General features: G+C 42.5%; 1 protein-coding gene across 9 annotated transcripts in view; it reads left to right on the forward strand.

Annotated features, from left to right (window-relative positions):
- Positions 1–15,440, forward strand: part of USP40 (ubiquitin specific peptidase 40) — an 89,508-nt gene that overhangs the window by 45,254 nt on the left and 28,814 nt on the right. For 8 of the 9 annotated variants that reach the window (XM_047086083.1, XM_047086084.1, XM_047086081.1 and 5 more), the window contains 8 exons: positions 902–986; positions 2,086–2,156; positions 2,880–3,199; positions 4,488–4,611; positions 6,046–6,103; positions 12,265–12,318; positions 13,039–13,127; positions 14,736–14,822. In XM_047086083.1, the coding sequence (XP_046942039.1) occupies positions 902–986; positions 2,086–2,156; positions 2,880–3,199; positions 4,488–4,611; positions 6,046–6,103; positions 12,265–12,318; positions 13,039–13,127; positions 14,736–14,822 (888 nt within the window). The other variant, XM_047086091.1, reaches the window with a different exon arrangement.

The following is a 15,440-nucleotide window of genomic DNA, read 5'->3' on the forward strand; positions in this document are numbered from 1 at the left end:
GTTGGATTCGTATCAGGATTTCTGAAATTTCCTAGTGTTTCTGAATTTTTGCATTAAAAGTTCACTCCTGAGCCAGTCCAGGCAGTGTTGTTGTAGGTAGGTTTGGGAAGGGGACCCCATCTAGGGGGACCTTTCAGATGGAAAAGACCTCTTCACCTTCGTAAGTTTCAAATTTGCTCCAGTCTGCTTTCTGGTGTTTTAAGTGCACATCTCTGTTATTCTGGAGGTAAGACATTGGCAAGAGGCTGCAGGGTTGACTCAGTTAACTAATCACCTGTAAAGAGGAGATTTCTTTTTAAGGGAGCTACCTTGTGGTATTGTGGAGAGGAATGAAGTAGGACTGACCCTTACAGGCGATGTTATCCTGGTGAGATGACCAGTCCCCAGAGTCTTAGATCTAGAAACTTAAAAAAAAAAATCCATGGTGATACTATTCTGTAAATTGGCAATGCTACTTTTTGAATTTATAGTGGGAAACATTCCTTTCAAGTTAACAAAAATGTTGGTGTGTGCTTTTCCCTGCACAGTGCTAGTGAAACGAATGATTCTTGCTCTTTGGACAAAGATTTTTGGGCTGGCATGCTATCAGTGTGCCTTCCCGTGGAAGTGGCCTTCCCCGTGAATTAAGTACAGTCGTTGGGGTGGTCATCACGTTCACTGTGTATGCAGCATTCTCCGGTCACTAATGGCTGAGATTAACCATCCTTGGATTTGGCTTATTTAGCAACGAGTGATGCCTCCTTGCCACGTTTTTGGTGCTGGGTGGGATGGATGTATTCATTTGCTAGCTCCCTGTTTCATCTAAACACATGTAAAATTGCACCGTGTGATTCTTTCACCTGGAAATGTGAAATTAATGTTACTTCCCATCGTTCTGTTTTCTTCCACTAATATTCTGTAGCTGTTAGAATTTTGGGAAGGAGATCTGGTGCTTAGTGTGGCAAAGCTTGTTCCTGCAGGACTTCACGTTTATCGGATGCTGGATGGTAAGATAAACAACTGAAATACAACAACTCATCGCATATATTTATATTTTGATCATCTCCTCTGTGATTGTCTTCTCTTAGCCGGTCTCTCCCCCTACTTGCTACTTCCTTAACTAGGCTATCATCACGTTGTCGGTTTTCAAAGAACTAATTTATCTGATTTATGTTCTATGTGAATTCTGCTAGCACAGACGTGGTTTATATTTTTTTTTTTCAAATTAAGGGCACCTCTCCACCAAAACAAGTTTTTGAGAGGCTTTGGATTTTTTTTTTTTTATATTACCACAGATTTTGTAGCAAAGCAGACAAAAATACTTTGAGAACTTAAAAGTATTTGCTACCTGTGAATAACAACTGAACAATAGTAATAGCAGGAGCTGCAGTGACATTTATTTTATACTTCACTGTGCTAAACACTGAGATAAGTTTTCTGTAAATTGTATCCTTTGATTTTCACAAAATTCTTTTATCTCCATTTCCTAAACAAGAAAACTGACGCTTGGGGATGAGGCACACAGGACAGATAGCTAATTAGTGCTGGGTCCCAGGCCATGTGATGCCTAAGCTCACTCCTGCACGGTGTTCATTACGGTCAGTGCTTCCCCTGCTCTCGTGCTCGGGAGGCTTACATAACAACAGTGCGGAAATGCTTACATAAAATGGAAAAAAAAAAAAACCGTAAGAGTATGATGAGAAGAATAAAGATAAACGTGATATCGGGACACCTGGGTGGCTCAGTCAGTTGTCTGACTTCAGCTTGGGTCATGATCTCGCTGTCTGTGAGTTCAAGCCCCACGTCGGGCTCTGTGCTGACAGCTCAGAGCCTGGAGCCTGCTTTGGATTCTGTGTCTCCCTCTCTCTGCCCCTCCCCTGCTCGTGCTATGTGTCTATGTGTCAAAAATGAATAAATGTTTAAAAAAATTTAAGATAAGAGTAATAGTAAATAATACCAGTATAATATTATGACTGCCTTTTCCTTAATTTTCCTTTATGAGAATGCTTTTTCAAACAAATATTTAAGTGTCTCAGGTTTTTGTTTTTGTTCAGTTGTCTTTGGTGATCATGACAGATGGTCTCACTGATGGCCTCTTCTTCCTAGGAGATAACCTGACACTGTGTGAAATGGAAATTGAGGATGGGGAAGACATCTTTGTATGGAATGGGGTGGAGGTAAAAACACATTGAAGAAATATTTGTGATGGTTCTGTTTTTTTCAGTTGTTGAATAAAACTTTATTCAGCATACGTGAAGGCAGCTAGATTTTAGAAAAAGTCTGAAATGTCTGATAAATTGTAGGTATAATCAGTGTTAGTTATATGCTAAAGAGATGTTTATTGAGTGCCTCCATCGAGCCAGATGCTCCATTCAAAAGTAAATAGTCCTTCATGCGTTCTGTTCCGTGTAAATAATTGTACTGATCCGGGTGCTGAAGTAGGGATCTGTGCATATTCCCTGAGGGAGTTCAGAAGGGGGCAAATACTTACACTGAGTTCTAGGAGTTACCTACAAGAGCAGAGTGAGTTTTCTAAGTCAGGAAAGGGGCAAGGAGCGTCTCACCCACTCGGTGGACTGCCCTTGGTTCATCTCCTGTATTTCCAAGGCTCTTTTTCTGTTGTTGTTTTTTCCCCAAGGCTTTATTACCACTACTGGGGACTCGTCCGTCTCTGTCTCCACTCCAGATTTCTCTCCTAGAAAGTAAAAAATGGCTAAGAGAAAGTTTCAATGGAAAAATCTAGAGTTGTTCTTCTGATATATACAAGACATTTGTGAAAATTGTATTTCACTTGAAAAGAAAAAGATGAGAATTCTTCAAGAGTAGTCTTTTACTGTGTTCTGTTGACTTGATCGTGGCAGATAGAAACTATACTAACACTTGTCTTGCTGTCATTGTAGGTTGGTGGCATCCACATTCCAACCGGTAGCGACTATGAGCCTGTGCTCATAAATGTTCTTCATCTCGCAGCAAGCAGCCAGGGGGAAAAGTGTCAGCAGTTGGTAGAGGCCCCACATGTGTTCCCATCCAATGCAGAAGTGCGGGCTGTGCTCACAGCCTTGGCAATGCCCGTAGCCGTCCTCTTCATCAGCACCACCGACTCTGTCGGGGAAGAGAACTGGGTCGCCATTCCCGAGGAAGATCTGAAGAAGACGTTCAGAGAACAGGGCCTCGGGAACGGGAGCTCGGTTCTCGTTCAGGAGTCTAAAGATGATAAGAGGTAGCTTGCTGAAACATAAGAGAATTCCTTTTTAAGAAATTTTAATTATAGTTTTTCTATCTCTTAGAACTCTAAAGCTTTATTTTAATAATGGTAAGAGTTCAGTATTTTCCTTTTGTTTCTAAACATCGTGTTTTGTGCACTGTATACAGGAGTGTTCTGGGTCAGGCAGCTTGGAGGAAAGATGATACTGAAATGGGTTTTTTTTTTTTTAATTTTTCCAGTAAGTATGGTCGATAATATAGGTGTAGATGAGATATAGTCTGGTTTTTTATAAAGCAGAATCTTCGCAAATCAGTTCTGATTAGCACTCACTACAAAACCGAAGGCACATTCTCACAAAGTTCCTGAATTTTTTCATGAGGAGGATATTAAGATACAGCTAAATTTGTCCATTTTGTCACAAGATTCCCAGAAGGCAACTCCAGTTTTCATCACAATCCTTTTTCTGACTCCTGAGACCCTCCCATCTGCCCAGATATGGCACTTAACGTCAGGAATTATAACTTCGGTCCCCATGAGTCACACGGATGCTCCGAAGTGCCGCGTCTCTCCGCTTGTCACCCACGTCCGTTGTGGTGCTTTTCCGTGGTCAATGCGTCCTTCACCGTCACCCACCAGCTTTCCGTCTACTGAGGACTTGAGGTTGCCATCAACAAATGAGTTCGCTCCTTGACCAGTGCCGCGAATATGCTTACATTACAGGCTCCGTATTGTCAGTAATGGTGGCCGTGACATAGGGCGCTCAGAACCGCTTTTATTTTGTATCACATCTATTACTACTGCTCTTTGGGACGAGTGTTTTCCAGGCATTTATTTCCGCACTTTGTTGATTTAACTTAAAAGTTTATTATACATTCCTTTATAACAAATAACATATGTGTGTTAGGACTTGGGGAACGGAGAAGCGAAGACCGAGCGTCCGTGCCCTGGGCCGGCTTCCCTGGTGGTTCCAGGTGCAGGTGTAAGCGCTCTGACACTTCTCTTTGAAAACGGTGGCAACACACAAGACGAAAAATGTGGCACCAGGTTATTTGTATGAGCCAAAGAATAGTTGGAGTCCTGAATACAGACCCTGTAGACCTACTGCCTAACGCTGCCCTAGAAGCATAGTCTGCTTTCTTAAAGCCAGCTCCGTACGCCCTGGTTACCTGCAGTCAGTCACGTCAGAGATGCCTGCGGAATTTTGGAAATAGCGCATAAGGGAAAGTGTTAATTTTCCGATCCTTTCTGACCTGTAGAAGTGCTGTGTAAAAACCCATTTTTTTTAATGTCTTTTTCCCTACAGTTTGCTGCTCAGACAAGGGAAATGGTTCACTGGTGCGAGTGAGACCAGCTGGCTCCAAGTTCAAAATTTATGCGAGGTGGAGTCTGAGGAGAAGCAAGTTAAAATATCAGCAACTGTGAACACAGTGAGTAGGTTACACCTCAAGTTTGGAGGACGGTTTTCTAGTCGGACAGAATTTGACATGGAAAGCAGTACCCAAGGTCTTCAGGACAGTTGTCTCAGTGGGCTTCTAGATCTAAAGAAATCAACTTTTGGGGGCACCCGGTTGGCTCAGTCAGTAGAGCATGCAACTCACGATCTCAGGGTCATGGGTTCAAACTCCCATGTTGGGCGTTGAGCCTACTTTAATAAAAAAAAGGGAGGGAGGAGGAAATAAAAATTTTATTACTAACATTTGATTACTGCTCGTTTACCTGTATCAGTGGCATATTTATTTCAAGAAAATATGGGCCGTTTTTTCCCTCCAGAGGCTGGAGTTAGAATATAGGATTTGCCTATTTAATTAGTTCATGGAATCTGCTGGCTTCGATAAATATAAAATGTTGTTTTCCTACGACCTTTTCTCTATTTTTCAAACCAGGCATATATGTTTTACTTTTGTGTTGTGGTGTTGTTGATCTTCATTTGCTCTACATGCTCTGTATAAAGCCAGCTGCTCTTAAAAGTGATTCTTCACTTTTCCACTTGAAGACCATGACCCTCATTTCCTTAAACATCATTCCAGGAAACCTCTTTTTATATTCACATATTCTCAGTTCATTGAGGTTTTTTTATCTATAACATCAAAAGAAACCTGTTAAAATGTTTTCTTTAAATACTCTAATTTCTTACGGTGCATTAATATTTGTTGGTACAGTAGAGGGGACAGTATAAGGCTGGTGTCCTGAAGCTCGAGAGACCTGCCATCCTGACCCTAAGTGAGGACTTTGGGGAGTCCTGGTTACTCAGTCCTTGTCCCTTCTTGGCACCTTCTGGGGCGCTGCTGGGAGGATCCTGTCCGTGATCGCTGACATCACTTTACCGCTGAATTTCCAGTTTTATGCCCTAGAGGCAATTAGCCTAAACCAAAAAGGAAAAAAAAAAAAAAACAATATAGATAAAATGATTTAAACAGATTTAAATAGTGCCCTTGGATTAGCATTGTACATTTTTATATTTTCTATGCTCATTGGCCCTGAATTCGTCATTCTTAACATAAACAAATACCATTAACTTTGTTTTCTTTTGTTTGCTCTCATTAAAAAGGTTAGTGGGTTTTCAGCTTTTTGCCTTTGTAGCTAGAATTGCTTTAAGTTTTTCCATAAGTGTCTTCTTTCTGCTCCAGTTAACATCAGTTTGGTAAAATCTTAACTATTAAGATCTGAGTTTTTATTTTTAACTTGGTAGAAGATAGAAAATGAATTTCAGGGATAGAAAAAAAAAATCTTTTTTCAAGTAGGCCGAAACCCTGTCCAGTGACTGGTAAGGCAGCTAACCTGTTTACGTGCGCACTGATGACCTCATGCTGTCCCCTCCCGTTGTTCTCCCGCAGAGTCACTAGTTCATTTCTCTATTTTAGGTGGTGTATGAGATTCGAATTAAAGCCATAAAGGAATTAAAATTAATGAAGGAACTAGGTAATCATTTACGTTTGCTTTCGGGTTTTGGGGTTTAATTTAGTTTTGTTTTGATTTTTGGTTGAAAAAACTGTGGGAATACAAAAAGTAATTCAGGAGTGCCTGGGTGGCCCCAGTCAGTTGACCGTCCGACTCTTGATTTTGGGTCAGGTCGCGATCCCAGGGTCGTGGGATCAAGCCCTGCATTGGGCTCCGCGCTGAGCATAGAGCCTGCCTAAGATTCTGTCTCTTGGCCCCTTCCCCCAGCTCGTGCATGCGTGTTCGTGTTCTCTCTCTCTGTCTCTCTCTCTCTCTCTCTCTCTCTCTCTCTCTCTCTCTCTCTCTCTGTGTCTTTCTCTCTCTCTTTGTCTCTGTCTCTGTCTCAAGTAACAGGGAAAATTCATGCACCTACCACACAAAATGGACAATTGTTAACATTTTGTCATGTGTTTATTGTTGTTTGAAACATTGCAAATACAGTTAAAATTCTGTGTCCTGCTCCTCAGACCTAGTCCCTCTCCCTCCCCAGATGCAACCAGTGTATCTGATTTGGGTGTGTGTCTAGTGTATGTGTTCGTATTGTGCTTCTATATTATGCTTCACATTTAAATTAATTCTGTCATACTGAATATAACATTCTGAAACCCACTCTTCACTCAGCATTAGGTTTTCTTTAACAGCTTTATCGAGGTATAATTTACATCCTATGAAATATGCATTTTAAGTGTCAGCGATGATTAGTAAATGTATGGAGTTGTACGGCCATCAGCATACTCCAGTTTCCAAACATTTCATTGCTCCAAAAAGATCCCTTATGCCGGGTGCCTGGGTGGCTCAGTTGGTTAACCATCCGACTCTTGATTTGGGCTCAGGTCATAATCTCACAGTTCGTGGGTTCGAGCCCTGCATTGCGCTCTGTGCTGACGGTGTGGAGCCTGCTTGGTATTCTCTCTCCCTGCCTCTCTCTCTGCCCCTACCCTGCTCTCGCTCGCGCTCTCTCTCTCTCTCTCTCTCCTTCAATCTCAAAATAAATAAATAAACTTAAAAAAAAAAAAAAAAAGATCCCTCATGCACCTTTTGCATTCCAAACCCCGACAGCTGTTCGTCTACTTCCTGTCTCTGTAGACTTACAGAGACATATGGTTTGTAGTCCCTTGTGTCTGACTTCTTTCACTTAGCATACCGTTTTTGAGGTTTATCCATGATTTAGCGTGTACCAGAGTGTGTTCCTTTATTGCTGACTAAATACTCAGTGGTACAGATGGATCACATTTTGCTTATTCATCTACCAGTTGATATACGTTTGCATTGTTTCTAGTTTTAGGGTTTTATGAATAATGCCACTGTACACATTTACATCCAAGTCTCTGTGTGGACATGTTTTCAGTTCTCTTGGGTAGCTATATAGGATTGTAACTGCCGGGTCATATGGCAAATGTATGTTTAACTTTATAAGAAACTGCCATACTACTTTCCAAAGTGGCTGAATCATTTACATCCCCACTAGCAATGTATCAGCATTGCTGTTTGTCCATATCCTTGCCAGTGTTTGTAAGTATCTTTTTGATTATAGTCATTCTAGTGGATGTGAATTGCTGTCATTGTGTTTAATTGATTTTCCTAATGCAGCAGTTGTGAGCACTTTTGATGTGCCTACTGTCTATCTAAAGGATTCTACTAAAAAGGTACTAAAATTAGCAAGCTTAGCAAGAAGTCAGGATTAATACACAAAAGTGTGTTGTTTGTTTACTAGCAACAAAAAAAATGGAAAATGAGATTAAGAAAACATTTACAATAGCATGAGATATCATGAAAAACTTGGGAATAAATTTAACGAAATATGTGCAAGACGTATATATATATACTTACGACAAAAAAATTTTGTTGTGAAAAGTCAAAGAATACCTAAATAAGCAGAGCACTGTATCGTGCTCTTGGATCAGAAAAGATGACATTGTTAAGAAGTGAATTCTCCCAAAATCGATCTGTAGATTGAATGCATCCTCCTCACTCAAAATGCTATTGGGTTTTGCGTGTGTATGTGTGTGTGTAGAAATTGACAGGCTGATTCAATTTATATGGAAGTGCAAAGAACCTAGAGTATCCTGACAGTTTGGGGGTGGGGGTGGGGAACAGAGTTGGAAGAGTTACCCTGTCTGATTTCGAGATTCAGTCCGAAGCTGTAGGCATCAAGACAGTGGGTGCTGGCATAGGAGTAAACATAGGGCAGCAAGCTGCCTAAGCCTGTAACCTGTTTCTTTGCAGTCAGTGAGCCGAGAATAATTTTCATACTTTTAAAGGACTCTTTTAAGAAGAATGTGGAATAGAGACTGTATGTGGTTTTGAACTTAAAATATTTATATTGGAACCACATTGAGAATCCAGAAATAGATACAAATATGTATAGTCCGTTAACTTTTTTAATGTTTATTTATTTTTGAGAGCAAGAGAGAGAGCATGAGGGGGGAGGGCAGAGAGAGGGAGACACAGAATCGGAAGCAGGCTCCAGGCCCCGAGCTGTCAGCACAGAGCCTGACGTGGGGCTTGAACTCAGGAACCACGAGATCGTGACCTGAGCCAAAGTTGCATGCTTAACTGACTGAGCCACCCAGGCACCCCTACCTAATCCGTCGACTTTTAACAAAAGAGCAAAAGTGTTTCCCTGGGGAAAACAAGTATATTTTCAAGGTAAGGTGCTGGATACTCTAGCTTTGCCTTATATCATGTAAAATACTAATTCTAAGTGGATCATAGACCTAAATGTTGAAACCATTTATATACAATTTCTAGGAGAGAACTTATGAGAAAATCTTTGTTACTTTATCATAAGGAAAAGATTTTTTAAAATCAGGACTCAACAGGCACAAACCATAAAAGAAAAAAACTAACAAATTGGCAATATTAAAATTTAAAACCTCTGTATTTAAAAGACATTTGAAAAGACAGGCCACAAACTGGGAGGAAAACAATTTGTGTAACACACATTGGACAATAGACTTGCATCCAGGTCACATAAAATGTGCTTGTACCGTAATCAGAAGACAGCCCAACCCCACATTGGGAGGACGCTTTACAAAAGCACGTCTCTCTGTGGATGACCAGGAAGCCCGGGGAAGGATGCTCGGTGTCATCAGCCATCAGACTGCAACCGTGACAACACAGCACCGCACACCCAGCGGGATGCTTACGGTCACTGGCAAACCCGGTGTTGGCGAAGATGTGGGGCTTGTGCAGCCCCCGCTTGGTGCTGGTGGGGGTGTAAAGCGGTAGCCACTTTGGTAGAGAGTCCGCTTAGTATGAGTTTGAACGTTCACTTACCCGTCCTAGGTGCTTATCCAAGAGAACTCAAACCTATCCTCACAAACACTATACGGTGTTCGTAACGAAAACGGGATACAGTCCAGAAGCCCACGCGCCCGTGAATGGGTGAGCTCACTACGGTGTAGCCTTCTAGAGGGATGCTGTTCATCAGAAAGAGCCGCAAACAACCACCACCTGCGAAACATGTAGACTCTCGGAGTGCAGAGCAGAAACTAGGCACGGAAGAGTTCGTATTCTTACGCTTCCATTTACATGAAGTTTTCAAAAAAGAAAACCTAAGCTGTAGTTACAGGGGTGGAAAATCGGATTGGGGGTGGAGGTTGACTGCAAGGTAACATGAGGGATTTGAGGGATGTGGCTAATCTAGCTCCGTTTGCAGGTGGTTGCTCACTGTTTAAATCAGACTCTTTGTACACGTAAACTGGATGTGTTTTATTGTAACCTGCACCTGAAATTGAAAGCATTTGGTTTATTAAAATGAATACTTCACCCTCTTCCGTGAAACCGGCCTCCCTGCCTTCACTCTTGCTCCCCTCCAAGCCGTTCTCCATTGAGCAAGTGATCTTCTTAAATGGATGCGAATCCGATCGTATCACTCTCCGCCCAGCTCTCTGGAGCCTCCTTCCCCGCCCTCTCCTCCAAGACCTGGCCTCCTCTGACCACGGCCTCCGACTTCTTTCTGGTCCCCTCCTCTGCTTATTCACAACACACCCCCCGTGCTGGCTTTCTGGGTTTCCAGTGTGCCAGCTGTACCGCACCTCACCCAACTTCTCAGGGCTGTCTCCTCCCTCAGCTCTGTCCCCTTCCCTCCTCTTCACTCACTTCACTCAGTTACCCCAGCAGAAATGTTACTTCCCGTCGTCCCGGAACACGCGGTCTGCACTGCTGTCTGTTTTGTCCTGATACCCCGTACCTCCCTTGTAGCGCTGGGGCCCTACCTGCACCCCTTTCCCCAGCAGCCGAGCCTCTGAGCACAGGCTCCATAGCTGTTCCGCCTCCCGCCGCACCGTCCGCTTCTAGAGCGGGTCTGGCACATAGGCGATGTGGCTCGTGGAATCAAATGGGACTATTTTAAGGAGGTGGTATTTAAAATGCATGTTTTTAAGTTGAAGAACTCTCCATAAGCTGTTTCAGTTGTCAAGAAACTTGTGTTAGAATTGTTTGCTAGCTTCATATTACCACCGTGTAACATGGAGAACTCCAGAATTTCAGAGATTTGCTGTGGTCTGGCAGAGTGTGAGCTGGGAAGGCCCGTGCTGTTCTTATCCTCCCAGCCCCCTACTCATATCTGGCCATTTAAGAATTCTGTCTGGACTCAAAACCTGGTGGGCTCCTCCCCACAAAGCAGGAATCCTCACCCCCACAAAAGTAGGGGCCTCATCCACTTAATAAGCATAAAAGTCACTTAATGTATTTTACACGTAGGCAGTGGGCACGAATGTCAGTTACCGTGGCTCATTACGTAACATCAGCCACCCGGCAACATGGTTCAAATGCCAGCTACACTGGACAATAACTGAGTAATTGCATGAAGTACGAACTTGGTACTCGCCCTTCATTGCACAGATCACTGCCTAAACAGCAGACGTGCCTCATGATCAGGGATTCATCTCACCGCAGCACAGCGTGCGATCTGTCCCCCCTTCTGTGGCGACCTGCGCGCTTTCTGCAGTAATGGCTAACCGATCGCTCCACAAAATGAGGGTGCAGCCAAGAAGGTACACAGAGGGATAGCAGTAGCTAACCGTGGGCACGATGGCACTGCGCAGCTTGAGACCAGATGTGCAGCCAGAGGACGTGAATGAATGTGAGGAAAGTGGTTGTGACAGAAAGGATGGCGACATTCCAGAGGACGTGGCGCTGGCAGAGAACCTCACGTCAAAGGAGCTCCTGGAGGCACACCTCAGTTGTTTAACCGGCCAACTCTGGATTTTGGCTTACATCATGATCCCACGGTTTGTGAGTTCAAGTACCGCATCGGGCTCTGCACTGCCAGTGCCATGGGATTCTCACCGTCTCCTCTTTCTCTGCCCCTCCCTCACTCAGGCTCTCTCTCTCAAAATCAATAGATAAAAAACTTCAAAAAAAAAAAAAAAAAAAGGAGCTCCTGGAGGACTTCATGAGGTTGAGCACAACGTAGGAAATTTTGGAAGCAGACCCAACTTAGATTATGAACGTTTGCCAGGGGATAGACCAGATGCCCCCTCCGGATTGTAAGCTCTCCGACAAGAAGAGAGCCCTGTGTAAACTCGTCTTGCTATGTTTTTTACAAAAAAAAAAAAAAAATACTCTCAGGGTCTCTAGTGTTTTAAATATTAGTTTTACTATTTGTTTTAATTTCACTATACACTCATAACCAACAGAGATTTAAATGTTTTTTGTTTTTGTTTTTTCTTTTAAATTTTTTTAACGTTTTATTTATTTTCGAGACAGGGAGATAGAGCATGAACAGGGGAGGGTCAGAGAGAGAGGGAGACACAGAATCTGAAACAGGCTCCAGGTTCTGAGCAGTAAGCACAGAGCCCGACGCGGGGCTCAAACTCACGAACAGTGAGATCGTGACCTGAGCCAAAGTCGGACGCTTAACCAACTGAGCCACCCAGGCACCCCTTTAAATGTTTTTTTAACGACAGTGCTGAAAGGTCACAGGACGTCTGCAGTGGCCCTCATGGCTACTAGGCTGGCTTTGCGCTGTTTCAGCTTGACTGGCACTCCCTCGGTGCTCGCTCCCGCGAAGTGAACGCTGCCTGTACTTGGGGGGTTTTGTCTTGTAGCTCATTGTACCTTTCTGCTAATTAACACAGTAGAGCATCTCTCCTTAGTTTGGTTTGGTGCACTAACCAGCTTCTTTTTATTTTTAGCTGAGAACAGCTGTTTGAGACCTATTGGTAGAAACGGGAAGCTTCTCTGTCCAGGTAAATCGCGGGAGCCTTCAGAACCTACGCACACTCGTGCCATCGGTCCTTCTTAACACTTAACTTCCGGTAATGCTTGCAGTGCTTAACATCCTTAAATTTACCTTTTGGAAACTAATTTTTAGGACATTTTATGGTCCCAGTGCCATCTTCACGTATTACAGAAAATCTTAACCAGAAATTCAGACACTTGTGTCATCTAAAGGAAAACGCCTGCCTTTCTGATAAGCTGATCCTCATTTTAGGCTGTTGTTTTGATCGAGTCCTATCTTTCTAGATTTATTGTCAAAGTGTTTTATTTGTGTTGCTCATTTTATTGTGAGAGCAGTTGTGAAACAGTTTTTGCTCTCGCCTCTGTAATGCACCTTGTCATTCGACTTAGATAATCAATGGCGGTCACTACAGCAGCTTTAAATGTGGAAGAGGCTGGTCCATCACCCATGAATCAGTGGGGAATATTTCGCTTTGAATCCGTGTAAACAGTGGCTCATAGATAGCTGCCTCTTATTTCTTAGCATTGTTGTGCAGATAACTTGAGAGTGTGGAAATTGAAAATCAAACTTAACTATCGTATAGGTAATCTTTTTACATGGAGTGCACCTCATTTTTTTTTCTTTCTTGACACTGTTGATTTGCAAAGAAATACTGGTTTCAGTATGTTATTTTGCCCAGAGAGGTAGGAATTCATAACACTCATCATGTTATCCACATTCTTTGTAGTGCCAGACAGCTACACCGTGAAGGAAGCGGAACTGAAGATGGGCAGTTCATTGGGACTGTGTCCTGGGAAAGCACCAACTCCCTCCCAGGTACAGAATCAGCCTTCCCAGAGTCAGAAGTTCTTTTTCTGTTTTTAAAGTTTATTTGTTTTTGAGAGAGAGAGAGAGAGAGAGAGAGAGAGAGCGAGCGAGCGTGTGCAAGGGAGGGGCAGAGAGGCAGATACAGAATCTGAAGCAGGCTCCAGTCTCTAAACTGTCAGCACAGAGCCCGACGCGGGGCTCGAACCCAAGAACCACGAGATCATGACATGAGCCGAAGTCGGACACTTAACTGACTGAGCCACCCAGGCATTCCCAGAAGTTCTTAATTTCATAATTCTTACCTTAACTACTGCAGCAGTAATTGTTTTTCATAGAAGTTTCTTTCTTAAATGGTACCTTTTATGTTAGGCATACATCCATATGGTTCTTCGTGTTTAAATTTTTTTTTTTTTTCAACGTTTATTTATTTTTGGGACAGAGAGAGACAGAGCATGAACGGGGGAGGGGCAGAGAGAGAGGGAGACACAGAATCGGAAACAGGCTCCAGGCTCCGAGCCATCAGCCCAGAGCCCGACACGGGGCTCGAACTCACGGACCGCGAGATCGTGACCTGGCTGAAGTCGGACGCCCAACCGACTGCGCCACCCAGGCGCCCCTGTTCTTTGTGTTTAAATCAAGAATATCCTGTCAGAGTATATTCATAAAGTTCTTTTTCTGTGGAAATTTTGTGTTAGGGGGGGCATCTAAAGTTGAGTGGCCACCTATTTGAATCTAAAATGCACCCTTTTCCCCCCACATTTTGACATCCGTGAGATTAGGATCCATCTTACAATCTGTAGCATCTGTGATTACTTCTGACACTGTTTCTCTGTTAGAGGTACAGAAAGTAATGAGTAATCGCCACGGCTTCTTAGATTGAATGAAAACAGCGTATTGATCTTGCCCCGAATTACTCTCTGCAGGAGTCTAATAGTCTCATAGCAGTTCTCTTTTTAATCAGTATTCATTTTCTGTGTAAGATATTAGGTCGACCTTTGCGAGAAGCCCTACCTTTTTTAATAAACTTTTATTACCATCCAAAAGTCAGTGTCCTTACTGTTAAGACTCTGTATCCAGGGAAGCTAGACTCCTGTCAGGATCCCTGTGGTTCCTGGAGCCACTTCATTAGTGTCCCAGCTCCCTCCTCTTTCATTCGTTCCTACCGTGAACTTTAGCACGTCAGAGTGCATGACAAGCTTGTGGCGGGGGAATGTGACAAGTAAGATTGAGTCTGAAAGGAAATGAACTGACAGATCAGATTCCCTGGACAGAAAATAAGATCACAACCAAATGACAGAGGAAAAACCCAGCTAATGCTTACAGTGTGTAGCAAATCCTTTTGAGGAGTGACTGAGAAAGAAGTGAAGATCATAGTGAAATAAATAATACCTGTGACAGACAAACATTGACATAATAGTACCTACAGGAGTAAAAACAATGGTGTGAGCATCTTACGTTTCTAGGTGGTTGAGATTATTGTTTAAATTGCATCTTTATTTGTATACAGTATGAGTTTTTTATTAAAATTCCATGGGCCATTGGCTTGTCTTTTCTGGAAGAAAATAACACATGTATAAAATTTTAAAATTTAGATTAAATCGCATTCATTGATCTTAGCTGTTCCTGTTTTTCACTGTGGGGAGTGATGTTCAGCCTGGTACAGAGATGGAGATCATCGTAGAAGAAACAATGTCTGCGAGAGATGTAAGTAATTTTACTATTTTTGGTGTGGGGAAAGGTCTGTGGGCGTTTGGTCTAGGGAGCTGTGGGAACCCGTGTTTGGGTTTTGAGGTCCTAAGGTTAGGATTCACATAATATATTTTAAAGAATTCTGTGCATTCATTAAAAGAGTAATTTGGGGAACTCGGAAATTGGTGAGCCAACCCAAAGTTTTAAAATAAGATGATTATTTTTTTTCTTTTTTGATTACCAATAATACTTGTTTATTACAGAAATCTGGGAGGACTTTAAGATACAAAACAGGTGAACATAAGGGAAGGGAAGCAAAAATAATATAAAAACAGGGAGGAGGACAAAACATAAGAGACTCTTAAATATGGAGAACCAACAGAGGGTTACTGGAGGGGGTGTGGGAGGGGGGATGGTCTAAATGGGTAAAGGGCATTAAGAAATCTACTCCTGAAATCATTGTTGCACTATATGCTAACTAACTTGGATGTAAATTTAAAAAAATAAAAATAAAAACTCTGGGCTATGTAGAAATGGATTAAAAGAAAAAATTAAAACCTCATTATCCTTTATCTCACTAATGTTAACATTTTGGCATATTTCCTACTGGTGTTTTTAGGTTATATTCATAAT

The sequence above is a fragment of the Lynx rufus genome, unplaced genomic scaffold (genome assembly GCF_022079265.1).
Source record: "Lynx rufus isolate CCGP_SWC_20201006 ecotype Redwood Valley unplaced genomic scaffold, mLynRuf1.p SCAF_2, whole genome shotgun sequence".
NCBI lineage: Eukaryota > Metazoa > Chordata > Mammalia > Carnivora > Felidae > Lynx > Lynx rufus.